This window comes from Humulus lupulus, chromosome 7 (assembly GCF_963169125.1).
Source record: "Humulus lupulus chromosome 7, drHumLupu1.1, whole genome shotgun sequence".
In the NCBI taxonomy this organism is placed as follows: Eukaryota; Viridiplantae; Streptophyta; class Magnoliopsida; order Rosales; family Cannabaceae; genus Humulus; species Humulus lupulus.
Window position 1 is genome coordinate 177,035,308 of NC_084799.1, and position 27,465 is coordinate 177,062,772.

Below are 27,465 nucleotides of genomic sequence, written 5' to 3' on the forward strand. Positions count from 1 at the left end.
GGAGATAGTTGGTTTTAGGGGTATTTTGGGTATCCAAAAATGAATTGGCATTATTTTGTAATGTTAAAAATGCCTAGCATTATTTTGTATTACACCACACTATTAAGCATAAAAAGTCAAATTTCCCTTTACTTAACCTATTAATTCAAAAAATAAAGAGTAAGCTCAAGAAAACACTTACTGTAAACTGGAACTAGCTTGTTTGGTTTCCGAAACGACAACATTCCGTAGGGCATAATCGTCGTCTTCCCTCTCTTCAAAAATGGAAATGCAAAACCAGTTCTTCGTTTTTGTAGCAAGTGGTGGCTGGATTTTGGGATTTATTTGAGTTTTGTTTTTGAAATGGGGTGTTTTCTGGGTTTGTTCTTTTTCAGTCGTTCATGGAGTTTAGTCATTCATGAAGTTTTGTTTTGTTTAGTTTTTAATTTTCAGAGTTTGTTTTTAAATAAAACATTTTTTATTTCAAATTTTGGTTTTTAAAAAACTAAATGGTGAATTAATCTCCACTGTACACGTGGACAAAATAAGACGGAATCGGGCTGGGTAACGACAGATACCGACGGAAGTGGACAATGGATACTATTCCCACACATAAAAAAAATTGGGTACTAAAACACTAGTTTCTTAAAACATTTTGGTAATTTTGCCGTTATTTTCCCAATTAATTTTTATACTTTTTAAAGAAAGAGTAATAATAGGCTCACTCTCAAATTACACATTATAATGTGTCATTATTATCAATCATCTAATATTTTTAAGTGCACCCTCACATTTTACATTTAAATGATCATAACAAATTCATTCTGTCATAAATAAATCAGTATAAGCCTCCTTTGAAATAAAACAACTATGTGCGTTCCTCACGACTAGATAGTAGATACACATAATTTCAAGCAAACTCTTTACACGTTTTAACTAGTACATTATTTTTTAGCAAATGCAAAACTCACATCTCAAATAATGTGTATTTAAAGTCTTGATTTCGACTAGGTACCTGTTGCTTTCATTTTCTGATCAGTTTATGAATCCATCATCTTTTGAATGTTGGACAAGTAATTAAAAAAAAATGGTGATAACATTAAATTGTAAAATACTTGTAACTAGCTACTAATCTTCTAATAATTGATTATTGGTTTTATTGTTGAAGGTTTTTCAAAAATTATAATCACATTCAAAGATTGAAAATAAATTCACTAGATTGAAGTTTCACTAAATTTGGTTACTAGTTAATATTAAAAATTTGTTGAAGATATTGTCAGATTTTATTGAGATTCATATGGTATTTGTCCAATTCAGATTGGTAAATTAGGTTTTTGTACTTGGAGAATTACCAAACCTAGGAAAGATGATTGAGGTAAAAATTAGACCAGTAGCCATTTTAAAATAACCATTAATTATTACCCACCTTTTTACTCTCTTTCATTTATACCCACTTTAATAGTCCATATCCCCATTGTACTCTTTCTCTTGTTCAAACACTAAACAAGTACTCGTGTCATGTCACAGACCCTTCATCTTCAACACCTCGACATTGTCCAGCTCTTATCTTCTCCACCACCCCGGCGTCGCGAGCCACTACTGATCCCAGCTACTTCATACACGCACTGCCCCATATCTATTTCCCTCTCTCCGCCCAAGCAAGACACTCTTTATGCTGCTACATCTGGCAATCCAATAGTAAGGGTTGCAACAATGAGCCCTTTTTTAGTTAGCCCCAGATGTTGTTAGAACCCCAAACCTCTTACTCTTACTCTCACACACCCACACTCACCCAGCCACTCGGGGCTACCTCAACCCCAAGTGCTATATAACTTTAAGTTATGTGATCAAGCTTCATTATATTTTATGACTCTATTTTAACTTTATGTGGTGGTCGGAGTGATTCAACATAATATATGTATGTGGTAAAATTTCATTTACATTTTATGAGTCTAAAGATATTGTTGTCTTTCATTTGTTTCATAAGTTGAGCACCTAGTATTGATAAATGCAGATTATGTGATTGATTCAATTTGTCGGCAACTACGGCATTTGGATCTTAATCCTCATGTTCCCAGTGTGCTTGCTGCTATGCTTTCCTATATTGGAGTAGCTAATAAGATTTTACCCCTATTGGAGGAACCAGTATGCTTTCTAGACTTGATATTTTAAGGACTTAACTGGTTCTTGGTCTTGAAGCATCATTGAAATTTCTTTCCATTCTAAAAATCGTGGAAGTATTTCTTTCATTAAAGAGTCATAACTTAACTCAGTTATTTGAAGATAATTCTAAATTTTTTGATGTGTTCATTTGTATCCATGTATTTGCGTCCCTGTGGTGCTATAATCACTTAAATATTAAATTCAACGTGTGAATGGATGCTTTTAATTAATAATATTCATGATTTGGTATTTGCAGATGTGCTATGTTTCACTGAACTTGAAATTCTTGGCAGGCATCAACGCCCTGAATTAACTATTCCCTTTCTAAATGTTATTTTTTATTCCTTGTATGTTTTTGCAGTATCACTAGTTCGCACATATTATTTTATCTTTTTGGTTGATGCTCAAAAATCTTCTAGGAGCTACACTAAAGAACTATGGTTCTTAACCTATTTACATTTTTTGCTAGAAATAAGATTCACTACTATTTTAGATTGGAAATAGAAATCTAACCAGCAAAGTTCGCATGTACTGCCTTTGCAATATTGTTCAATCCTGTTAAAATGTGCTACACATTTCTAGAATATTTGTATCTTAGAATATTCTAGTGAAAACTTTAGAAATCTAGAAAAGCCTAGAATATTTAGAAAACTAGAAGTAACCAATCAAGAAGAATGTAGAAGAATGTAAATCAATTAGAAAAGTCTAGAAAAGTTGTAAATCATATAGAACTAGAATAATCTAGATAAAATTAAATGTAGGGGTAAGCAACTATAAATACCCCATCAAGCTTCCAAATTGTAACCAAGCTTGAGTAGCCAAATCAAGTCTTTTACTACTAACTTACTACTTTGTCTCATCTTTTCCTACACACATAAAAATTAAAACATAACTCTTCCTTGTCCCACCAATCATCCAACTTATCAACTTATCAACACCATCATACTACACTACCTAATATCCATCCTATACAACCTACATACATAATAATTTAAATAATTCATATACAAATAACAATTATCTTACTCAATCTCATTTAACATTCCATCAGTGGTATCAGAGCTCCGTTTGATCATATCACTGGGCGTAATCTTTTCCGCTCATCAACATGAGTTTGGAGTCCAACCGCTCTTCTCTACCTCTTCCAATTTTCCATGGAGAAAACTATGATTTTTGGTCCATCAAAATGAGGACCTATTTTCGATCACAAAATCTATGGAAAATTATTGAAGAGGGAGTCACTATTCCGGAAGACATTACATCTCTTTCGGAAGATCAAAAGAAGGTAATGGAGGATAGTCAACAAAAGGATTCTCATGCATTATACTGCTTGCAGCAAGCTATGGCAGACAATCTTTTTCCACGGATTATGGGCGCAGCAACGGCAAAAGAAGCATGGGACACGCTGCAGGAGGAGTTCCAAGGAACAATTAAGGTGCGCACTGTTAGACTACAAAAGCTTAGAAGAGATTTTGAAAATCTTAAAATGAAAGATAACGAGACTGCAAAAGATTACTATTCTAGAATTAAAGAAATAGTAAATCAAATGGGAGCCTATGGAGAAATAATTTCTAACAAGAATATAGTACAAAAGATACTAATTTCTTGTACAGAAAAATATGATTCAATAGTTTCTGTGATAGAGGAAATTAAAGATTTAGAAACTCTATCACCAACTGAACTAATGGGCTCTCTTGAAGCATATGAAAGTAGACGAGAAAGGCATAAGGAAAGTGAAGCTGAAAATGCCTTTCAGTCTAAAATCAATCCGCGGGCTCAAAAACCAAAAGTTGATGGGAAAAAGACACAAGAAAAACAAAAAGAAAATAACGACAAGTATCCTCCATGTGACATTTGTAAAAGAAAAAGTCACTTGGAGAAGGACTGCTGGTTTAAAGGAAAACCACAGTGCCAAAATTGTAAAAAATTTGGGCACACTGAAAAAACTTGTCGTTTAAAGAAATCCCATCAAGCTAATTTTTCCGAAGAGAAAAATGTTGAAAGTAATCTCTTCTATGTCTGCCAAGCTGCAACAGAAGAAGGAAAAGATACTTGGTATCTTGATAGTGGTTGTAGTAACCACATGACGAAAAATGAAAGCATCTTTTGTAGTCTTGATAAATCCAAGACTAAAGTCAAAATCGGTAATGGTGACTTCATGGAAGCAGTCGGCAAAGGCACCATTGCCATTGACACTAAAAAAGGCAAGAGATACATCAATGATGTACTCTTGGTACCCAACATCGATCAAAACCTACTTAGTGTAGGCCAAATGATTGAAAAAGGGTACTCTTTGCATTTTGAAGGAAATTCTTGCACAATCTATGATAAGCAAGATAAATCCTTTCAAATTGCAAAGGTAAAAATGAAAGAAAACATATACTTTCCTATACAATGGAGATATGCAAGCAGTGTGGCAATGCAAGCACAAACAGATGAGTCATGGTTATGGCATAAGAGGTTCGGTCACTTTAACCTTCATGGGCTAAAGATCCTCAAGCAGAAGAATATGATGCGAGACCTCCCAGCAATTAAGGAGATCAACACAGTCTGCGAAGGATGCATGCTCGGGAAACAACATCGACAACCTTTCCCATCCGGCAAAACTTGGAGAGCCAAAAAGCCACTAGAGCTGGTCCATACTGACATCTGCGGGGCAATGCGCACTCCATCAAATGACCAAAACAGGTACTTCATTCTATTCATTGATGACTTTACTAGAATGACATGGATTTATTTTTTGCAACAAAAGTCGCAAGTCTTCGATATTTTCAAAAAATTCAAATCCCGTGTCAAAAAACAAAGCGGTCACTACATCAAGACAATTAGAAGTGATAGAGGCAAAGAATACACTTCTAATGAATTCAACAAGTTCTGTGAAGATAAAGGGATGGAACACCAACTCACTGTTGGATACACACCAGAACAAAACAGCGTATCTGAAAGGAAAAACAGGACTGTTATGGAGGCAGCAAGAGCCATGCTACTAGAGAAAGGTCTCCCAAAACGATTTTGGGCAGAGGCAGTAAGCACTGCAGTCTACTTGCTCAACAGATGTCCAACCAAAGCCGTGCAGAATAAGACGCCGATCGAAGCTTGGAGCGGACGTAAGCCATCAGCAAAGCATCTCAAAGTCTTCGGCTGCATATGCTACTCTCACATTCCAAAAGAGAAAAGAGGCAAGCTTGATGAGAAGACTGAAAAAGGAATCTTCTTAGGCTATAGTACTCAATCAAAAGGTTATCGAGTCTATAGCTTGGAATCAAATAAACTAATAATCAGCCGAGACGTAAAATTTGACGAAGATGCTGCATACAACTGGGAGACACAAGAAGTTGAAAGAAAGACAGTCAATATTCCTCTACCACCAAGACAAGAAACTGATCAAAATGAAGTTCCAACTCAGCCAACCACAGAGGAACCGACACAAGTCATAGAATCCCCACCAGACTCACCAGTAAGGCGAACAAGACCGCTTGCTGAGATCTATGAGACATGCAACCTAGTGCTTATGGAGCCAGAAAGTTTTGAAGCAGCTCAATAGCAAGAAGTATGGAGACAAGCCATGAATGAAGAGATAAAGATGATTGAAAAGAATGAGACTTGGGAGCTTGTAGATCGTCCACGAGACAAAGATACTATAGGAGTCAAGTGGGTCTACAAGACAAAGCTAAACGCAGATGGCTCTATCCAAAAGCACAAAGCAAGATTAGTTGCGAAAGGATACTCACAACAATACGGAGTTGACTACAATGAAACATTTGCTCTAGTTGCCCGCCTCGACACAATAAGGGCATTGATAGCTCTAGCCGCACAGAAGAAATGGAAGATTTTTCAACTCGATGTTAAGTCGGCATTTCTTAATGGCTTTCTCGAAGAAGAAATATACGTGGAACAACCTCAAGGATTCGTGGTGCAAGGACAGGAAAATAAAGTTCTTAAGTTGAAAAAGGCCTTGTATGGCTTAAAGCAAGCTCCGCGAGCCTGGTACAGTAGAATCGACCACTACTTTACTGAACAAGGATTCAGGAAGAGCAAAAGTGAGCCAACACTCTATATCAAAACTCAAGGTACGAATGAAACACTTATTGTCTCCTTATATGTTGATGATCTCATCTACACAAGCAATAATGAGAAGATGATAAAGAAGTTTAAAGAAGACATGATGAAAATTTTTGAGATGACCGACCTGGGATTAATGCACTACTTTCTTGGGATCGAAATAACTCAAAAAGAAGATGGGATCTTCATCTCACAAAAGAAGTATACGGAGACACTATTGAAGAAATTCAAAATGGAGGGATGCAAGACTGTATCAACTCCATTAGTAAACAACAAAGCTCTCAAGAAGGAAGATGGCTCACCAAAAGCAGATGAATCAAAATTTCGAAGTCTAATCGGCAGCCTACTCTATCTAACTGCTACAAGACCAGACATAATGTACGCAGTTAGTCTTCTATCAAGATTCATGCATGATCCAAGTCAAGTTCACTACGTAGCAGCCAAGAGAATCCTTCGATACTTACAAGGAACACAACTTTACGGAATCTGGTACGAAGTCATGAATGAGTCAAAACTGATTGGCTACACAGATAGTGACTGGGCAGGATCCATGGACGACATGAAAAGCACGTCAGGATATGCCTTCACACTTGGATCTGGAATATTTCCATGGGCCTCAAAGAAACAAGCAACAGTTGCACAATCATCAGCTGAAGCAGAGTACATTGCAGCAGCAATGACTACAAGCCAAGCTATATGGCTTAAAAAAATACTAGAAGACATGGGAGAATCACAGAAGGAAGCTACAAAGATATATTGCGATAGCAAATCAGCTATAGCAATGGCGAAAAATCCAGTATTTCACAATAGAACTAAGCATATAAGCATCAAGTACCATTTCATCAGGGAAGCAGAAGCAAATAAAGAAATCGAGCTCAAGCACTGCAAGACTGAAGAGCAGGTAGCAGACATATTCACAAAGGCACTACCAAGAGGCAAGTTCGAGCTACTGCGAGACATGATTGGAGTTACCGAAATGTGTACCAAGGAGGAGTGTTAAAATGTGTTACACATTTCTAGAATATTTGTATCTTAGAATATTCTAGTGAAAACTTTAGAAATCTAGAAAAGCCTAGAATATTTAGAAAACTAGAAGTAACCAATCAAGAAGAATGTAGAAGAATGTAAATCAATTAGAAAAGTCTAGAAAAGTTGTAAATCATATAGAACTAGAATAATCTAGATAAAATTAAATGTAGGGGTAAGCAACTATAAATACCCCATCAAGCTTCCAAATTGTAACCAAGCTTGAGTAGCCAAATCAAGTCTTTTACTACTAACTTACTACCTTGTCTCCTCTTTTCCTACACACATAAAAATTAAAACATAACTCTTCCTTGTCCCACCAATCATCCAACTTATCAACTTATCAACACCATCATACTACACTACCTAATATCCATCCTATACAACCTCCATACATAATAATTTAAATAATTCATTTACAAATAACAATTATCTTACTCAATCTCATTTAACATTCCATCAAATCCCTGTTTGGCTTGAATTTTTAATAGATTCAAATCTTCGTGACTCCCTTATCATTGTATGTTCATTCTTACATTTTATTCTGATCAAGCTTGGTAATTTGTGAGGGCTATTATCTTATTTGTTTGTTTACATTTCCACATGCAACAGTTGCTACAAAATTTATGTCTGTCAAGAAAACATGTAACTGCTTTTGAAAACTCACAACTAGACTCAGTGTTTTAACCTCCATATGCAACCTTTGCTACTAAATTAATGTGTCTGGTCTTGTACAAATATTATACTCATTGTTGATTTGGGAATATTTCAGCTGAAGATATCGAGCGTAGATCCCGTCGAAGCACTTTAGTAGGAAGATTATTTTGGAGAGACCGATTGGCTTCATGACAAACTCTAGACATGAAGTAGACAGAATTTGTGTAGTTTGTTGATACACTAATCTTTTCATAATTATCATATTACAAAATGTAAGAAGAGTAGGAAAATACCATTCAATTGTTGCATATATTGTGTTTTTTGAAACCATAAGGTGTTAAAATTTAATTAAGTGAAGCCCAGTGGTTTAAATTTCAAGGAGTTATGATTTAGATTGTTTAGATTTTAAATATTATGTTTTATAGTTTAAAGACGTGATTTAAATTTTAAAGAGTTATGGTTTAAATTTTAAGCCTTGTGTTTAAATTTTAAGTAGTTATTATTTAAATTTTAAAGAATTGTGTTTTAAATTTTAAGTTGTGTGATTTAAATTTTAAGCTTTATAATTTAAATTTTAAAGAAACGTGGTTTCAATTTTAAATAATGGTGATTTAAATTTTAAAGTCTAATTGTTTAAATTTTAAAGAATCATGTTTTATATTTTATATGGTCATGGTTCATATTTTAAGCCTAATGTTTTAAGTTTTAAATACTAGTAGTTGAAATTTTAAGTTTTGTGGTTTATATTTTGAAAAGTTGTGATTTAGATTTTAAGACTTAAGGTTAAATTTTAAAAGGTCGAAGTTTAGATTTTATGTCTTGAGATTTATATTTTAAAGGTATATGGTTTATATTTTAAAGAGTTGCGGTTTAGATTTTAAGTTTTGATGTTTACATTTTATAAAATAATTTTTCATAGACTACTGAATATAATCTTATAAATATAGTTATCATAAATATATTTATATATATATATATATGACAACATAAAAGTTTCATTTTTGCAATAACAACTTTAGTTTCTATGAATTATTTTAACAAACACTTAAAAGACATTTCCAAACTAGTACTATTTGAGTTTAATATAAGTTGTTATGAATTTAAAATTCTTCTTTAAATATTTTAACAAACAATTAGAATGCATTTCCAATTTAACAATAATATGACACATATAATATACACTACAACAACACTTAGAACCATATGCTCAAATAAAGGTAATTTGAGAAATCTTATAATAATAATGAGTAAAGTTTAACTAAATATATTTAGTGTCTAATTTTAGTTAACTACTTCTAAAAGTTGGTAGTTATCAACTTTTACCAAAATATCAATCGGATTATTTGTGGTTAAAATTAGATCATGTATCTTTGTTAAATTGTTGGAGCCAAAAAGGAAACGTGGGTTCATGCTGAATTTTTAAATTTAGGAACTAGAATCTTTGAAAAATTTCCCATGTAAATCATTAATCAGTTGGAATTTACCACCAAAAGGTTTGATAAATCCAAATTCTCATCTATGTTTTTTTTTTTTTTTTGAAAGAGAATTCTCAGCTATGTTAAAAAAAAAAGAAAAAAAGTCTCCTTTCTATTTTGTTTTTATAAGCGCTGGATTGACAACTTTATAAAGAATTAAAATAAATTATTTAATTAACAGCTGTTGAAATGGCCGAGTTGGTCTAAGGCGCCAGATTAAGGTTCTGGTCCGAAAGGGCGTGGGTTCAAATCCCACTTTCAACACATATGATTTTATATTAATATATTCCTTTTTGAACTCCCATCTAACAGGACTTTTAACAAGATTTTTTTAGAATATGAAAAAAAAAAAAAAAAACGTGAGCGTAGGTTAAAAGATATATATTTTATATTAATTTTCAATAAAAAATTTAGTATCTTAATTAAATTTTGCCACCTTCGTTATACCTTAATTGTTACTTTAGTCCTCGAGTTATTTTTTTTAGCAGTTACATCCTTATGTTTGTCAAATATTAATAATTTAGTCCGATAGATAAATTCCTGTTTAAGTTACAACGGAAACACATCTGGTAATGCGAACAAATTTATTTTTTAATTTAAAATAAAATAATTAATTTAAGTAATTAAAATCTAAAAAAAACAACTTACTAGCAACATCATTGTCAACTTGTTGTTCAGCACAAGTGGAGCCCTGGAGGAAGAGGTAGTGGTGGTGGTGGCGTTGGAGCTATGAGGTCATTGATAGAAGGCAGTGGCAACGAGGAAGAGTAGATCGATGAAGAAGGCTATGAGGTTGTTACTTCAGGAATGAGAGTGTTGATGAGGATGACTAATGTTACCAGCTAGGCTTATGGAATTATTAATCAAATTATTCGGCTTGCGTTGAAGTTCGCAAGTTATGAAGGATGCCAAAGATTGGATTATTGAAATGAGTTATGTTTTTTTTTTTTTTTTCTGGAAATAATGAGAAGAATAAGAGAAGTTGTTTATATGTAATATTGTGTTTATGTGTTTTGCATGCCAGTAAGTTTCTTTTTTTATTAAATCTTTTTAGTTTTTATTATTTAACTTACTTTTAAATTAAAAATAAATTTGTTCACATTACCATAAGCTTTTCCATTATAATTTAAACTGGAGTTCAACTTTTGGACTAAATTGCTACTATTTGACAAACATAAGGATGTAATCGCTCAAAAAAGTATAACTGAAGGGGTAATAGTGCTAAAATCCCTATTACAATTATAAGTTATATTTTTGTTATTATTTTTTGGAAAAAGAATCATAAGTTGTATATTTGGAAAAGAAGAGATAACAGCAAGTAATAGATTGGATATATTTTTTTTACTTTTATTGGAAAATAACATTGCCGATGGTCAAAGTAAACTGAGTATTCCTCACCAAAACTCCAGAGAAGAATAGACTCCGACCGTAACTGAAACAGAGAGAACCTTTCAGAAATGGAAATGGAAGACAGAGAAGATCTCAACTCTATCTTACCCTACTTGCCATTGCTGTTACGCTCCTCTACCCTATTCTGGCCTTCTCAAGCCGTCGAAATACTCAAGCTACTTGCTGCTGGCCCTCACCATAGCCATCTTCACTCCGGAGACCTTCTGTTCCGCTCCATTACTGACCTCAGACGCTCTCTTTCTCTCTCCGCTGATCCCTTGGCCTTTTCTGCTCATCAAGGTTACGCCCTCTTCTTCGACCAGGTAATCAATTCGATTTCAAAGACCAAATTCATGTGTCTATTTATTTTTTATGGTCAAAGTCGTTGCGCATGTTAAATTTCTTGAACTGAATTTGTATACTTATATAGAACCCAAGAATTGAAACCTATTATGATGATTTATCTATTTATTATTAGTTTTATCTTTTGGTAGTTAATATCCAGGGAGGAATCAAAGAAATGGTTTGAAGGGATTGTTCCAGCATTGGCGAATTTACTGTTACGGTTTCCTTCTTTGCTCGAATCGCACTACCAGAATGCAGATAATCTGATCAATGGCGTTAAAACTGGTCTTCGTCTTCTGAATTCACAAGAAGCTGGTTTAGTGGTCCTCAGTCAGGTAACTGTTTATCTTTTTGTGCACTGCTCAGAGGAAAGAACTCAACTGGGATCTATTCATTTTTTAATTAAAAATATTAATTTATTAGTATGTGTAAAACAATGAATAAATGTATATGTTTCATGCTAATATGGCTGATTGATATAAATTACACTAGAAAAAGAAATGACTTCTATTATTATTATTATTATTATTATTATTATTAATATTATCATTCTTTATTTAATTTTTTAATTTTTGAAAGATATTATGTTTCTAACCCTTTATTGTAACGTAGTAGAAATCAATGGACTTATGAATAAACCTTAAATCTATATCATGTATCCATATGACCATCAGGGATGGATATTTAGGAGAAAAAAGTTTGGTTATATCATATATGAAATGGTGATTGATGATTGTAGAGTAGTTCATTGCTGTTCTTAAGATACTGCGAGCTCTACCTATAAATACCACAGATCCAGTAAAAGGTTCCAATTAGTAATTTTGAGTAGTTATTACTGAAGATATAGCACTTTTTGATCAGCAGTATGTTATTTCTGCTTTTTAGTTAATTCTAAAGGCATAAAAAAATGTTGCTTGGATAACATATGCAAGTGCTAAAACAGATACATTATTATTCTTTCAAAAATAGTTATTATGGTTAAACGCATACATCCTTTTAATGAACTTAAGATTAAAAGAAACTAGATCCCTTGTGAAGAAACTAGATCCTAAAATAACCCAAATCTCACTTTTCAATGGTTTTTAAATATAGGTTTGTTATCCTGCCAAGTCAGGGTTGAATGTACATATATATTTCTATTCACATTCTATGTTATGTCTAAATAGGTCTCTTGTAGTGTCCTTCATGATGTGTAGTGAGTAACATGTTGAGTGTGTTCTCCTCTGTACTACACTTAATAGTTGCAAAATAGCATTCTTGTCTGTTTGTTCATATGATTTCACTGTCTCAATTTTGCTGATCAGTGTTTTTATTGATTATCAGGAATTGATTGCTGCTCTTCTTGGATGCTCTCTCTTTTGTTTGTTTCCAATAACTATCAGAGGTGACAAACATCTTCCAACAATCAACTTTGATCATTTATTCGCGTATGTGACTTTCACTTTCAATAGCTGTGGTATGGGTGTCCTAGTATTTTTCATAGAGTTGATTCAGTAATTAGGGCGGGTTGGGGGGACTTACTTTTGAATCTAAGTTTCTGCTGTATCATATTGACTATAATAGATGATTTGATTAAGATCTGTTGACAATTAAGAATATTAGATTTTATTCGGCTTCAAGTAGACTAATACTTTTTTTTATCAAATTATTATTATTTTTTTGGTAAAATATTCTCTTGAAATTTACTCCTTTAGAGGGCTGGAAGGATTTTATCACAAAGGGCTAAAATGTTTTTTTTTTTTGACCAGGATGTTCTTAGATTTTCTTGAAAGTTGTGTTAATTTTCAAGTCAAAATACTCAAGTTAGAAAATTGTAATTATAATTACTAAAAATGAGTAGCTAGTAAGGTTCTATTATTCTCTATTAATGTTGTATCTTGCAAGTTTGTTCATTTTATTCTGTTTATCCAGCTGATTTTTCTTTTGTTACTGGAAGTCTTAATACTTCTAATGAATACTTTTAGTGCTGAAAGTGTGATATATACAGGTCTCTACATGATAGCTGTGATCAAAAGCAGCAGGGCAAGATAAAATGCATTATCCACTATTTTGAACGGATATGTGCGCAAATCCCTGGAGGTTCAGTGTCATTTGAGCGCAATGTTCTCCCTTTAGAGCACCGTCCTTTATGTGTTTCCTACCCAGATGCTAATTTTTGGAGCGGTTCTTTAGTTCCTTTGTGTAAATTTGAGGTAAGAAAGAACAAAAAGAAAAAAAAAATGAGAAAGATCAGATGTACAAGGTTGCAAACCAAGAAATTTTATTAATATAAAATATTTTTATAATGATTGTATAGGTTCAGCTCAGTTTTCTCCCCAAAGTTTAGACAATCACCTGGGGAGCCTTTTATATTTCTGCAGGTCTGCAGTTTCGGTTTGATAGAAGATCAATCAAGTGGAGCTCTTGAAGTAGATTTTGCAAACAAATACTTTGGAGGCGGTGCTCTTCATAGGGGCTGTGTACAGGTGTGCTTGATGGACTTTTTGGAAATAGAACTCATTATAATTGCTATCTTAAAACCTGATTTACCGATGATCATATGCCTAATAAGTTATGGGGTCTTGCTTGTATTATGTTTTGTGAATCACGAAGATCATCTTCTTGTTGCAATGTGACGCATTTTTTCTTTTTTTACAATCTTATTTAGGAGGAGATCCGTTTTATGATCAATCCAGAATTAATTGCTGGAATGCTTTTCTTGCCTGCGCTGGCTGATAATGAATCAATAGAAGTTGTTGGCACAGAAAGGTTCTCAAACTATACAGGGTGAGTTCTACTGACACCTAATAAGAACATAATCTTCGCTTTATTTAATTTGAAATTACGACAAAAAAATTGATATGTAAGTACCCTGTTCGGGGTCCAATATATGGTTTTCATATTTCAGATTGCTGCTGTACACTTATAATATATTGTCTAAATGTAGTAAAATTTGAAAACTTGTCTATTTACTTTAGATTTTGGTATACTTTATAATTCTATAATACTTCCCAATATTGATTTAAAAGTCCCATGCTTTAATTTTTCTACTTTATTACTATTCTCTTCTTCTTCCAATCTGATAGAATCTCTGACAGGTATGCTTCTTCTTTCCGTTTTTCTGGTGACTATGTGGACAAAAAGGAAATGAACTCTCTTGGAAGACGCAAAACCAGAATTGTTGCAATTGATGCCTTATGCTGCCCGGAGATGAGACAATACAAAATAAAGTACCTTCTCCGGTATGTTAACTTTTGTATGTAAGGCCGTACACACACATATGCATATCAGCACAGCTTATTTATTTAACAGAAATTACTTATTGACTTTGTAAAAGGCCTAGTGCTCCAAAAGCACCAAAAGAAACTAATTATATATATATATATATATATTTATGTTTGTGTGTGTGTGTGTGTGTGTGTGTGTAAATAAGGCACTGTAAACAAAGAATAATTACACTGTAAAACTCAAATTATTCAACCAGAATAAAATAGGCCAATTCTTGTCATCTTTAAAGCTCTGCCTTTAGCTCCTGTGAAACTCGGATGTATATTTTGTTGGTAAAAAAATAGTTTGCCGATCTTTGATCATGATAACTATCCTTCTGTGTGTGTGTGTTTATATATATATATATTTAATTTTTATTTTACAATGAGAAATTTAATATGTTCAGCTTGTTTATATCAACAGGGAGATTAACAAGGCATTCTGTGGCTTTATGGATCAATCTAAATATTACCAGTATGATAGACAACTGCTAAAGAATGACTGTTCCGGAGACGAGCACGATGTAGTCATGAAAGATCCCAATTATGCGAGCACAAGTGATATTGGAGTATGAGTTCTCTTTGCTTTCACATTTTAAAGGATAACAGTTGCGTAACAATATCACATTTTTTGGAATTCATGTTGGTTCAGGCATTTACCGGGGGGGGGGGGGGGGGGGGGTTCATTTATTTTTCTCCATGTTTAAAACAAACATTAATATATTTTTCTCTACTTGTTCCCTGGATAATACTGGCCAGTTTTCATCCCTGCATGTGAGAGTCTGTGTACTTCTTTTTATTAATTTTAATTTGCTTTCTAAATTTTTGGCCATTTTCTCCCTACCAGGCGGAAGCTGCCTCAACTTCTATAGAAACATTTGAAGAGTCTGTAGACCCAGTGCCAAAAACATGTCAGGAGAAGGGTCATCAGTCTCTCAAAAAACGAGACGATGTAGGGATTGCAACTGGAAATTGGGGATGTGGTGCTTTTGGAGGAGACCCTGAACTGAAGACCATAATTCAATGGCTTGCAGCTTCTCAGGTAGATTTAGATTAGAAAGTATTTCTTACATGTACTAATTTGAAACAGGAAAACCTTCATACTGAGGTTAGAGCCATTGCATTCTAGTTGCAGGTTTATTATTATTATTTTTTTCTTCATTTCAGCACCTCGGACCCCTGTTCTGTTATACAAAACTTCTTTGGTTTTCTCAAGATACTGTTTTCGGAGCATTTTATTGTGTGGAAGTATGATGATCAAATATATGATTTTGAAAGATTTTTTTTCCCACCTCACCCTGATTTTTACTCCGATCTTTATGGTACCATTTTCTGTAGGGCCGAAGACCTTTTATCGCCTACTACACATTTGGCCTGCGTGCATTGCAGAACCTAGATCAGGTACTCCACATTTTTTGTTTAGTTTACGTTGTTATTTGTTGAAATATCTGTCTAAGCAACAGGTTAGTTAAAAATAATTCACATATGTGTAGTCTAAAAAAACGAAAGTAATGTACATGTAGTAACTCTAAGAACATTTAAAGATTCTACTCTAATATGTATATTATTTAAATTCTGGGTGAAGCAGGTGACTGAATGGATTTTGGTACATAAATGGACTGTTGGGGATCTCTGGAATATGCTAGTGGAATATTGTATGCAAGTATCGAAGGGAGAAACTAATGATGGTTTCTTCACTTGGCTCCTTCCTTCTCTATCAAGCCATGACGAAGGTGAGTAAACTAGAACAAGGACTAGCAAAACTGTGGTTGTAGCTGCTGCTCGATCGTTTTATTGTTTTGTTTTTTTAGTAGACAAAAAATTAAGGGAATTTTAAAATTATATACTTAAAATCTAAAGTATTTACAAAAATCCATTCAACTAAATTATTTGCACAAATACTGGTGTCATGTCAGCATAGCATACTAATTTGTCACTTTATTTTTATTTTTATATCATATTATTTCAGTACTTTTTAGATACCTCTGAAACTTATTTGTAAACATCTTAATATACCAGTTATTTATGTTATATTATGATATCTTATTATTTAAGATACATTTTGTTAATCTTCAAGTTTATTTCAGAAACTAATGAGTTATCATATGGTATAATATGTTACCATATAATTTATTGATAAAAAATAATTTAGTATACTACACAGTAACTTTTAAATTAAAACTTTTAATAGACTTTTTTAATCATTCCTGTATTTTACATGTCTTATTATTTAAGATACTTTTACATTATCTTTAAGTGTATTTTAGAAACTAATTAGTTATCATATAATATAAAATGTTATTCCTATAATTCCAAGTTACTATAGCTTATTAGAAAATGATGTTATTTAGAATACTGCATAGTTATTTTAAAAACTACATTTTTGTTGCTTTTAAAATCATTTAAGATACCAATTAGTTACTTTTTGATATATGACTAAATTTTTGGGTATGCCACAAATTAAAGTTACTTGAAATGCTTCTAAAATAGTTTTAAAATTGTTTAGAATACCATATGATATCTTTAAATGCAAAATAAGAATACAAATTTTGGTATATTAAATTTTGTTTTAAGTTTAAAATTTAGCTACTGTTTGGTTAACAAAATATAAAAAAGAAATTAAAAGGTTTTATGCTGGTCATCTTCTCTGATGACGACGAAAAAATATATGTTTTCCACATATCAAAATGACTACCTTGAAAAGTAAGTCGTGATTGTATCACTTCCGAGGCCAATCGACAAGTGGAGTGGTTGGAGATTTTTTTTGAAATTAGGGAGAAAATGTAGAAAAAAGCAACCTAAAAAAACTTGGAAAAAACAAACCTACAAAAAACAAAGGTATGATTGTAAATAAAATAACTTAGGTTATTATTGTAATTAAGATAAAAAAGAGGTACTAAGTGTAAATTTTCCAAAATTAATATTTGTCCAGCCGTAGATAGATCTAATTATAAATTAATAATAAGGAAACTATTCTATAAACCGTACCCTCAAAGCTAATTTTCATACATTATGAACTAGAAGTTAATCTAGTTGTTTTAATATATTTATTATCATTATAAAAAAGAATAGAGAATTAATATTTATATATATAAAGAAATCTATATAAAAAAATTAGAAAAGTGATTAAGCAATCTGAGTAGAATTCCACGCATGTTCCAAACTAATGTGTATGTTGGTCTTTTCAGATGTAAGGTAAAGTCAAACTTTCTTGCATATTTAATGAAAAAGTCAACCTTTTATTACAGTTGTCATAAAATCATTAGCTGACACTATTATGGCTGATGGCAATGTGGTAGCTTAGACAGCAAGAAGTCCAACCCTTCCCAATAACGTAATTGCCATAATGATTATTATACAGTAATTTACAGCCAAACAATGAATCAAAGCTAGCTAGCTATATTTGTTCAAATATTCTTGTGAAACACTCATATTTGGTTACAAGTCTTGTCGAACTAATTCAATGTCGGATCATTAACGGAATCTCTTTACAATCATTGATGAGATCACTTTGTAAATTAAATAAAAATGAACTTAATTAGTTTGTTCATGCCGCCGGCTACTTCTATTTGTTCCAACCAAAGCAAAATTTTATCACAACCCTTTATCATCAAGAAAACGGCTCATTCTATGGCATTGGATGACCTTATAAATGTCAACAAAATCATATTGCGAACAACCAACATTCATTCCTTGCTTAACTAATCCTCCCTTCACAAACTAAAGCCATTATCCTAAATAATCACAATTCTTCTAAGCACTTGTAACGTTACAATGGCTTTAACTCTCAACTATTTGATCAACACATTATCAATAATTATCGCCGTCGCATCATCTTTGGTCCTGGCCGAACCTCTATCAGGCCCGGCAATTTTATTGAGAGTAGACCAATCGGGAAAAGGTGACTTCACCAAGATACAAGACGCTATCAATGCAGTTCCATCCAATAATAGCGAGCTTGTGTTTATTTTGGTCAAGCCTGGAATATACAAAGAGAAGGTTATTGTACCAGCAGACAAGCCCTATATAACAATAAGTGGCACTAAACCTTCTGTAACTATTATTACATGGAATGATGGTGGTGATATCTTCGACTCTCCAACTTTCAGTGTTTTGGCTTCTGATTTCGTCGCTCGTTATCTGACCATCGAGGTGTGTGGTACTATATAAATGCATTTATGTATTATATATATATGCTAATAATAATGAAAACTAATGACCATATAAATAAATATATATTACAGAACACTTATGGATCGAGTGGTAAAGCAGTGGCGTTGAGGGTATCAGGGGACAAAGCGGCGTTTTATGGGTGTAGAATCGTTTCGGTACAAGATACTCTACTTGCTGATACTGGTAGACATTATTACAGCAACTGTTATATCGAAGGAGCTACTGATTTCATTTGTGGCAATGCAGCTTCTCTATTTGAGGTAGAGTTTTATTGATATTTTTTTTGTATTAAGTCAGGTAATAATAAAAATGATATATTAAGAAATTGAATTAGTAATTAATTTATAAATATTTGCAGAAATGTCATATTCATTCGTTGGCCGAAGGAACTGGATCAATTACGGCACAGCGAAGGGAGTCACCATCAGAGGAGACGGGATTCGTTTTCTTGGGGTGCAACATCTCTGGCGTGAGAACGGCCTTGCTAGGAAGGCCATGGGGGTCCTACTCCAGGGTCATCTTTGCTTTCAGTTACATGTCAAGTGCCATACTGCCCCAAGGTTGGGATGACTGGGGAAATTCAGACACACACAGGTATATATATTTTGTATACATTTATATATTATGTTTTTGGCAGTACCAATCCAACATAAAAGAAGCATTTTTAGTGAAAATATATATATTTTAAAATCATTTTTAATCACATTTAAAAAATCATTATAAGTAAAAATTCAATTAAATTTAATCACAAATTATCACTTGTATGATTTTTTTTATGGATAATAATAATTTTATTGTGACTGACAAGTGTTGATACCTAATTGTGTTTTGTAGTACGGTGTATTATGGACAATATAAATGTTATGGACGAGGAGCAGTTATGAGTAAAAGAGTCCAATATGCCCGCAACCTTACGAGCCTCGAAGCTGAACCTTTCTTGACCAAGGACTTCATTGGCGCCAAAGCTTGGATTCGCTCTGTTCCCACCAAATTCACCAGAGCTTTTGACAAAGTTGGTGCAAAAAACTAAGGACGTACGTTGATCAATGCACATCAATTCTTTAATTATTATTTATGCCATTCTATTTAAAATAATCACAAGATTCTTTTTTTCTTTCATTGATGTAAAAGAATAGATAAATACAAAATGATTATTTACGTTAATTATCAGATGTATATACATATATATGTAAAACATTATTCTTTTTTATATTATATAACGTGATTTTATTATTTTTCAGTGTTTGTATATATGATTAGCTAAATTTCTCACTTGTAATTCATTTTATTAATTTTATTTTACTAAAGAAAACATAATTATTAGCACTTCATTTTCTTCAAATGATAATTAGGCTTAGTTTTTCCTTGTTTTTGTGTGCGTGCGATAAATGAAAAACACATATTTATTCTTTCGTTACATGATAACTATGTGAAAGCACGGCGTTTAACGACTTCAACCATAAGAGATTAAAAAAGAGAGAGAGAAGTATCAGGTTAAAAAAAAACTATCCACTTGCGATGCGATTCTAAGGGCAGTTCCAACCAGACTGTAAAATAGTAAATATAGTGCTAAAAAACACAAAATTAAATTCAACACAACTCTATTTATTCCACCATTATGTTGTTAAGCTACATTATCCCACTAAATATGGTGGGATAGTGTAGCAACGGCAAAAACAAAAGGCAATAGTATTTTACTTTTTATATTAGTATTTACTAATAATATACTTTTTAGTGTTGTAGTTAGAATGGAGAAAATATATAATGCCAAGATTCTTTAGTTTTGGTGTTGGTGCAACACCATATGTGGTGTTATAGGTTGGAGATAACCTAATTTAGATATGTACTAAGTACTCACTAGAAGATTTTTTGGAAGGGGATAAGAAACAAAGAGAGAAAAAAAAACTAATTTCTTTAAAGATACACTTTCTCAACGGGTCCTCCTCGAGTAAGCATGTAGATTCTCACTACACTTGTATTTATATATATATACTAGATACAAACAACGTGCATATTAATGTGCTCTTTGGTAATATTTAAAAAAATAATTTTTTATTTAATTAATTGAAATTTTGACAATTAAACATAAAATAGTGTTTGGTAATTCTATTTTTCTTTATTAAAATTTTAATTAAAATTAATTAAATTTTGAAAATTGAATTTTTTCACTTTCAAAATTTTTTTTTTAAACAGTTTTCGACTTTTCATTTTTTTTTCTTCTCTTATTCAAATCAACACCTCATTTTGTATTGTAAAAAAATAAATAAATAAAAGTAAAAGTTATAAAACGTATTTCTTATTTTTTGTTTTTAAAAACAAAAAACAAAAATAGTTACCAAACATATTTTTATTTTTTTTAAATAAAGAAACAAAAATAAAAAAATAATATTTCCATTTTTGTGTTTAAAAAATTCAAAAACAAAAATTTTACCAAACACAACCTAAGTTTGTTTAGTTTTATTTATAGAATTTATTAATTATTTTTATTAAATTTATATTAATGTTATATAAATTTCAAATAAATATCTTATTTTAATTAAATAATTTATTTATTTTTGTTTAAGTTTATGTTTGTTCTAGTTTTTGAATTTGAGAGTAACAACAAGAGAATATGTACTATATATGTTTAATGTAATATTATTCTAATAAGTGAGTTTAATTTTAATTAAATTTTATTTAAGTTATAAAACGTATGATTTTATTATTTTTAAATAATTATCATTGCAAAATATCTCAAAAATATCATATTTTAATTTTTTTAATTATTTATTTTATTTTATTTAAGTTTAAGTGTTTACAAACTACCGTTAAATATAAGAATATTTCGTTAAAGTTAACATTAAAAAAATAAAAAAAACCGTTAAAACCAAGAATTTCTGTTACCTACACACTTATTATATAAAAAGAGATATATATATACTAGATACAAGCAACGTGGAATATGTACGCTTGCTTAATTTTATTTATAGAATTTATTAATTATTTTTATTAAATTTATATTAATGTCATATAAATTTCAAATAAATATCTTATTTTAATTAAATAATTTATTTAATTTTTGTTTAAGTTTATGTTTGTTCCAGTTTTTGAATTTGAGAGTGACAACAAGAGATTATATATTTTATGTTTAATGTAATATAAAATATTATACATAGATTTTAAATTTAAGTTTCTTGTTAGTTTTTAAAAAAAAAGTAATTTATTGCTAATTGATATTGGATTATATTATATGTTTAATATGATATTATTCTAATAAGTGAGTTTAAGTTTAATTAAATTTTATTTAAGTTACAAAACGTATGATTTTATTATTTTTAAATAATTATCATTGTGAAATATCTAAAAAATATCTTATTTTATTTTGTTTAATTATTTATTATTTAAAAATAATTATCATTGTAAAATATCTCAAAAATATCATATTTTAGTTTTTTTAATTATTTATTTTATTTTATTTAAGTTTAAGTGTTTACAAACTATCGTTAAATATAATAATATTATGTTAAATATAAGAATATTCCGTTAAAGTTAACATTAAAAAAAATAAAAAACTGTTAAAACTAAGAATTTCCATTATCTATACACTTATTATATAAAAGAGATATACTAGATACAAACAACCTTTATTGCATGTTTACTTAATTTTATTTATTTTTATTAAATTTATATCATTATCATATAAATTTTAAATAAATAAAAAATATTATATATAAAAGAATGACATAAACATATTAAATGAAAAATTAAACTAAAATATTGTTTATGATTTTTTTAATATATATATTATGATAACATTTTCAAATAATTTTTTTTAATAAAAATTAAGATTATGTATTATATATTATTGTTATAATGATACTTTATAGTATTTAAATTTATATTAATATAAGTATTAAATATCTAGTTTTGTATTAAATATTATTATAATAATATTTGAATTCATATTAATATAATTAATATAAAATTAGGATTATATATAATTATCATAATAATATTTTATAACATTTAAATTTATATTAATATAATGATTAAATATCTAATCTTGTATCATATATTATTATAATAGGGATATTTGCGGCGAAAATACATACGTTTTGCAAATTATGACACTTAAATATCTAACTCTTTATTTTTGCAGCTAAAATATATCCCGTTACACTTTTTTGGCACCCGTAGGTACCTCACCGTTAATTGTTAAGTCAATACCTACCTGTCAACTTCTAATTGGTCCAAATAAATAATTTTTATTTAAAATTAAAAATATATTAAATATTCAATTTTATATAATTAAAATTTTAAAAATCAATTTACAAAATTAAATATATATAAAAATTAAATTAAATCTTAAAACAAAATTAAATAAATTAAACTCTTATTTGAATTTTAAACTTAAACTAAATACAAATATAAACAAAAAAAATTCTTAAAAACAATCATTATTCTCTTCCCCCCCCCACACACAAAATCCAATTCTTCATCTTCTTCACCATTCTTCATTTTTTTCGTGTGTGCTAGCTTGCACAAAACAGAGGCAAACTTTGTTTTTTTACATCTCATTCCTCTTCCCCTATTCATCTTGTTGTTCTTGTTTTTTTTTTTCCACAGGTGGAGTGCAGATCTAGGTAAGTGGAGGCTGGAATGTTGTCGTCGTGCAAATCAGACAACGTCCTCGGTGGGGGAGGCTGGGTGACGAATGAGATTTGGGTTTGACGAACATTCTAGAGTTCCCATGCTCAGGGGTGTTCAGGTTCCGTCTGAAGCTAGCCCCATCGGCGTCACAGATCCATCTTCTCCAGCCTAGATGCCGACAGCCCAGCTCCATCCAAGCAGACCCAGATTTGTGCTCCTCGTCCTCCTCCGGTCCAAGCAATCCCAGCCCCTCTCGACATCCATCTTCTCCAACCTAGCAACCTAGGAACAAAAAAAAAAACAAAAAGAAGAGGAAGAATGGTGAAGATGACGAATCAGGAGAGAGAGAGAGAGAAAAAAAATATTTATTTTGGTTAGATTTTTATTTTTAGGTATTTTGATTAATGATTTTTAATTTTAATTTAATTAAAATATGATGTTTAAATGAATTTTTATTAGATTTTTATTTAATTTTTAAATATTTAAATGAATTTTTAAATAAAAATTCAATAATAAATAACGTGAACCAATCAGAAGTTGCCACATGTGCACTTACCTGTTAGAAAACGGTGAGTGTAATATCTGCCTTTGCATTTTGTTGACGCGGTTCTTCGCCAGCAGGTAATTAAGACGAGAAGAGAAAGGGATTAGTGCTTATGTTGAACCGAAATAAATGAATGATCTTAGAAATGAGAAGGTGACACAAAATGCGTTTTTGAGTGGTTCAAATGTTAAAATCCTTCTACTCCACTAGTCAGTATTATTGTTATATACTGGGTATTTGATTACAGAGTATTTCTTACAATAGAGAATTCAACCCCTATTAACTCCCAAGGTCTCCATATTTATAGGAGAAGGCACCTGGGAGTTGGTAAGAAGGTCATCCCGTGACCTTCTTACCTATCATATCAACTCTGTGACATTCATGATTAATCCCTAAACCCGACACATAAGTGTGGTCAAATCAATAGGTAAGGGGATAATGGGCCGCACGGCCCAACCCAGCCGTGGGTGTCTGAATACGCATGTTCACACTGCGTGTCCGAGAAGTCAGGGATATATCAGACACATGATGCCTGATATATGCACGTTTACCTTGCTTGGTTGACTTTATAAAGGGTCATAGCATCCAATCTCTAGCTCGTACCACGGGCTGGATACTTCACTCGGCCTGTGGCCTTCTGGGTCTGGACTTAGTCCTTAGGCAATCTTGGTGAACTCTTAGGCCACCTCGAACTAAAGAGGTAGGACCTTACGATGGCAGCTCCGGTTTTGGGGATGTCTACATGGTAATCATGATTAGGCCGTGCCTCAGCTCGCAAATTAGCCCGTGGGAAAATCAGGGCGTACATCTGCCCCCCAAGCCCCTGCTCGTGGTACACGGTATCGTATAAGGCCAGAGTAGGGGCTTTTAGGCTTCCCCATGAACTCTTCACATTCCACATTTTATGCAGGCGCCTAATACGTGGAACATCGTGGTTGGTGACGGTACGTCTTCCAAGAACTACATTTAATGGCCTAGCCTATGACCAGCCGTCGTTTCGTATTTCGAGTGGAGGGCCTTGGATCCCACATCAGGGCCATCCAACGGCCCTCTTTATGTGACCCTTCACGTATATAAAAGGGGTGACCACCCTACGCATGGGCCACCCTTTCATTTGAAATTTCTCAGAAATTCCCTTCTTCTTCTCTCTTCATCTCAGAAGAAAAACCCTCTTCTTTCCGACTGCCATTCTCAACGTTCAAGAAGCTCAGGCGTAAGGATTCCTTTGAAGCTTTGGAAACAAATACTCCGACGAAGCTCCAACCTAGGCGATATCTTCATCCGCTTCTCAGCCAAACACTCTGTAAGTCTCCTGACTGTGCATGTTTTGAAAATATTTTTCACTGTAGCTTAGGTAAATATTTATTGTAGCCGCATGCAAGGGTTTGCTGGGTTTTGTGGGAATGAAGGGTGAAAGCCTTTTAGGTTAGGGTATTTTTGCAGTAGGAAATCACTTAGGAGTATGGTTTTTCGGATGCATTTTCTGGGGAAAATTTATGGGCAGGATTTTTGGTATTTTGGGTGCAAAACCGGGTAACTTAGGGGACACGCTTCACAGGCGGTTTTTCCTTTCTTGCCTATTGGAACTTTCCCTCCAAGGAAAATTTTTAACCTGACCCTCCTGACACACGAATTCCGAGTAATCGGGGATCTGTTGGGAGCACAGGCGCGTGTTCATAGAACCGCGTGGTCTCACTCTCCACGAGCTGGGCTTACCTTAGCTTGTGCAAAGAACGTTTGATCCTTCCTCATGCCTAGGTCACCTTTTCTGAAATCTTTTCTTTTGTTCACTAGGCGATCAGATGGCAATGAAGAAGAACGCTCCAAAGAAGACCGCTGACAGCTCGGCCTCCCAACAAGACAAAGGAAAAGCGGTGATGCCCGAATCCCCGATCCCCAACTTCGGGCCAGCGGTGGAACAGGAGCTTGAGGTGGCTCCTGACGCGTTCTTCGAGGCGGAGAGGATCGTCTCGAAGATTACCGACCAGACGAAGGTCAACAAAATATTCCTCTCCCACAACATCGGGCTGGGGAGAGCATCAGTGATTACCCGACCTCCTGCAGAGGGCGAGCGGAGCTGCGCGCCGCTTGACGAGGCATTCGCGGCTTGGAGCGACGAGCACTTCAAGGCGGGGGCCTTCCTCCCGCTGGATTAGTATTTCACTGACTTCCTCAATTTCGTGAGGTTGGCCCCATTCCAGCTCCCCCCCAACTTTTATCAGTTGTTGGCGGGGTTAAGATATTTATTCTTGAAACACGAGTGGGAGGTCCCCACTCCTGCGGATATTTTGTACTTTTTCTGCCTCAAGGCCAGCCCGGAGCAGCGAGGGCGAGGTGACGAGTTTTACTACTTAACCCGGTTCCCCAACATGGCTGCGGTCATCGAGCTGCCCAGCCACCCCAACGACTTCAAAGATCAATTCTTTATGTCGATGGGGTTCCGAAACTGCAACCTCCACTACTTCAATCGTCCTCGTAAGTGCTTTTCAACCTTAGCTTGTAGGTTACGTATCATATAGCTCCTCCTGTATCCTTTTCTGATTTAGGTTAATCCTGCAGCTATCTTTGCGAGGACAGAGAAATATGTGACCCTCGGGGCCCAATACGAGACACTGGCGGGCTTGCCCCCCAGTGAAAAGGACTATCGCGTGCTCGTGACAGACGAGACGATGGTGGCCTGCAAGTTGATCTTCCCAAATCAGACTCTAAACTTGAGGAGGCCCCGGGGGCTTCCCCCAGCTCGCGATACCAGGCCCATCATCGTGGAGGAGGTTACGGGGGATGAAGATGAGGAGGACGAGGTTCCCCTCGTGAGGAACAAGATGCGGGCGTTGGAGGTCGCCCAGACAGCGGGCGAGGAGCAGATCCTGTCCGGAGCAACTGCGGGTCCTTCTGGCCAAGGTAACCCTTACTTGTTTAGGAACTTAGATAGGGCCACCGCAGACCCCCGACTAGCTAGGTTCAATCCTAGATAGCTCGTCCATCATCACCGAAGTGATCCGGACCTGGACGCAACCCTGCTCCACTGTGTCGACCGGCTTGTGTTGGACTACCAAGATAGCCGACCTAGGGGTACCGTAGTAGTAGATAACACCCTAGCCTTTAGGTCGATCCTATTCGAGGAGTATGGGACCAACCTTCGATCATGGCCATCACTCCGGAGGGGTGCCGTAGCTCCGAGACTTAGGCAATATGTAGAAGAATCTAGCCCTGAATCAGCCTCGGACCCAGAACTTGCGCCAGCTCGGGAAGTAATTGACTTAGATTCTTCTTCTAGCTCAGGGGGTAGGATTCCCTTTAGTATACATATACTTGAATTTCTCTTTTTCCCCCTTTTTTTTTGTTTTTGCATGACTGCTAACTTTTGTACTAACCATATCTTTGTTTTGACAGAAGAGATGTCTCAGCCCGAAGAGAGTCTGCGAGATGCGTTCGCCGGGGGGAACCCCTCAGCTGGGGCCTCTGGGCCAAGAATGAAGAGGCTCCGGACGTCTAAGCATGCTGCCAGGACCCCCACCAAGTCTCCTGCAAAGGAGAAAGAGCAACCCCCAGCCGCCCAGGTCATGGGAACGGTTCTTCCTGCTGCAGGGGGGAGCAGCATGCCCCCACCTCCTCCGCGAGCTTCGACCCTCATTCGGGACGCAGGGGCGGAGCCCGGGGCTTCGGCGATTGTACCTTTCGAGGTGCGAATCCCAGTCGACCCCCAGGACCTGGAGAAGATTCCAGAGGCCTTCCGGGGGACGGTGTATGAGTCGGCGAACTACGCCGTCTGCCACAT

The 27,465-nt window shown here is 33.7% G+C and overlaps 2 protein-coding genes and 1 non-coding gene across 3 annotated transcripts; all 3 read left to right on the forward strand.

The window, feature by feature from the left end:
• The first annotated feature begins 9,545 nt into the window (after positions 1-9,545).
• Positions 9,546-9,626, forward strand: TRNAL-AAG (transfer RNA leucine (anticodon AAG)). The gene has a single exon. It is a non-coding gene; the product is annotated as a tRNA-Leu (tRNA).
• A 1,057-nt stretch (positions 9,627-10,683) lies between these two features.
• On the forward strand, positions 10,684-16,372 carry LOC133788858 (poly(ADP-ribose) glycohydrolase 1-like). Its single transcript, XM_062226483.1, has 11 exons — positions 10,684-11,074; positions 11,246-11,431; positions 12,420-12,523; positions 13,084-13,288; positions 13,457-13,561; positions 13,744-13,862; positions 14,174-14,317; positions 14,766-14,910; positions 15,189-15,383; positions 15,680-15,742; positions 15,930-16,372. Exons 1-11 carry the CDS (start codon positions 10,820-10,822, stop codon positions 16,080-16,082), a joined length of 1,674 nt encoding a protein of 557 aa, XP_062082467.1. The 5' UTR covers positions 10,684-10,819; the 3' UTR covers positions 16,083-16,372.
• A 431-nt stretch (positions 16,373-16,803) lies between these two features.
• Positions 16,804-19,751, forward strand: LOC133788859 (putative pectinesterase 11). Its single transcript, XM_062226484.1, has 4 exons — positions 16,804-18,493; positions 18,586-18,774; positions 18,873-19,108; positions 19,349-19,751. The coding sequence occupies exons 1-4, from the start codon at positions 18,116-18,118 to the stop codon at positions 19,542-19,544; spliced, it is 999 nt and encodes a 332-aa protein (XP_062082468.1). The 5' UTR covers positions 16,804-18,115; the 3' UTR covers positions 19,545-19,751.
• Positions 19,752-27,465: the final 7,714 nt, after the last annotated feature.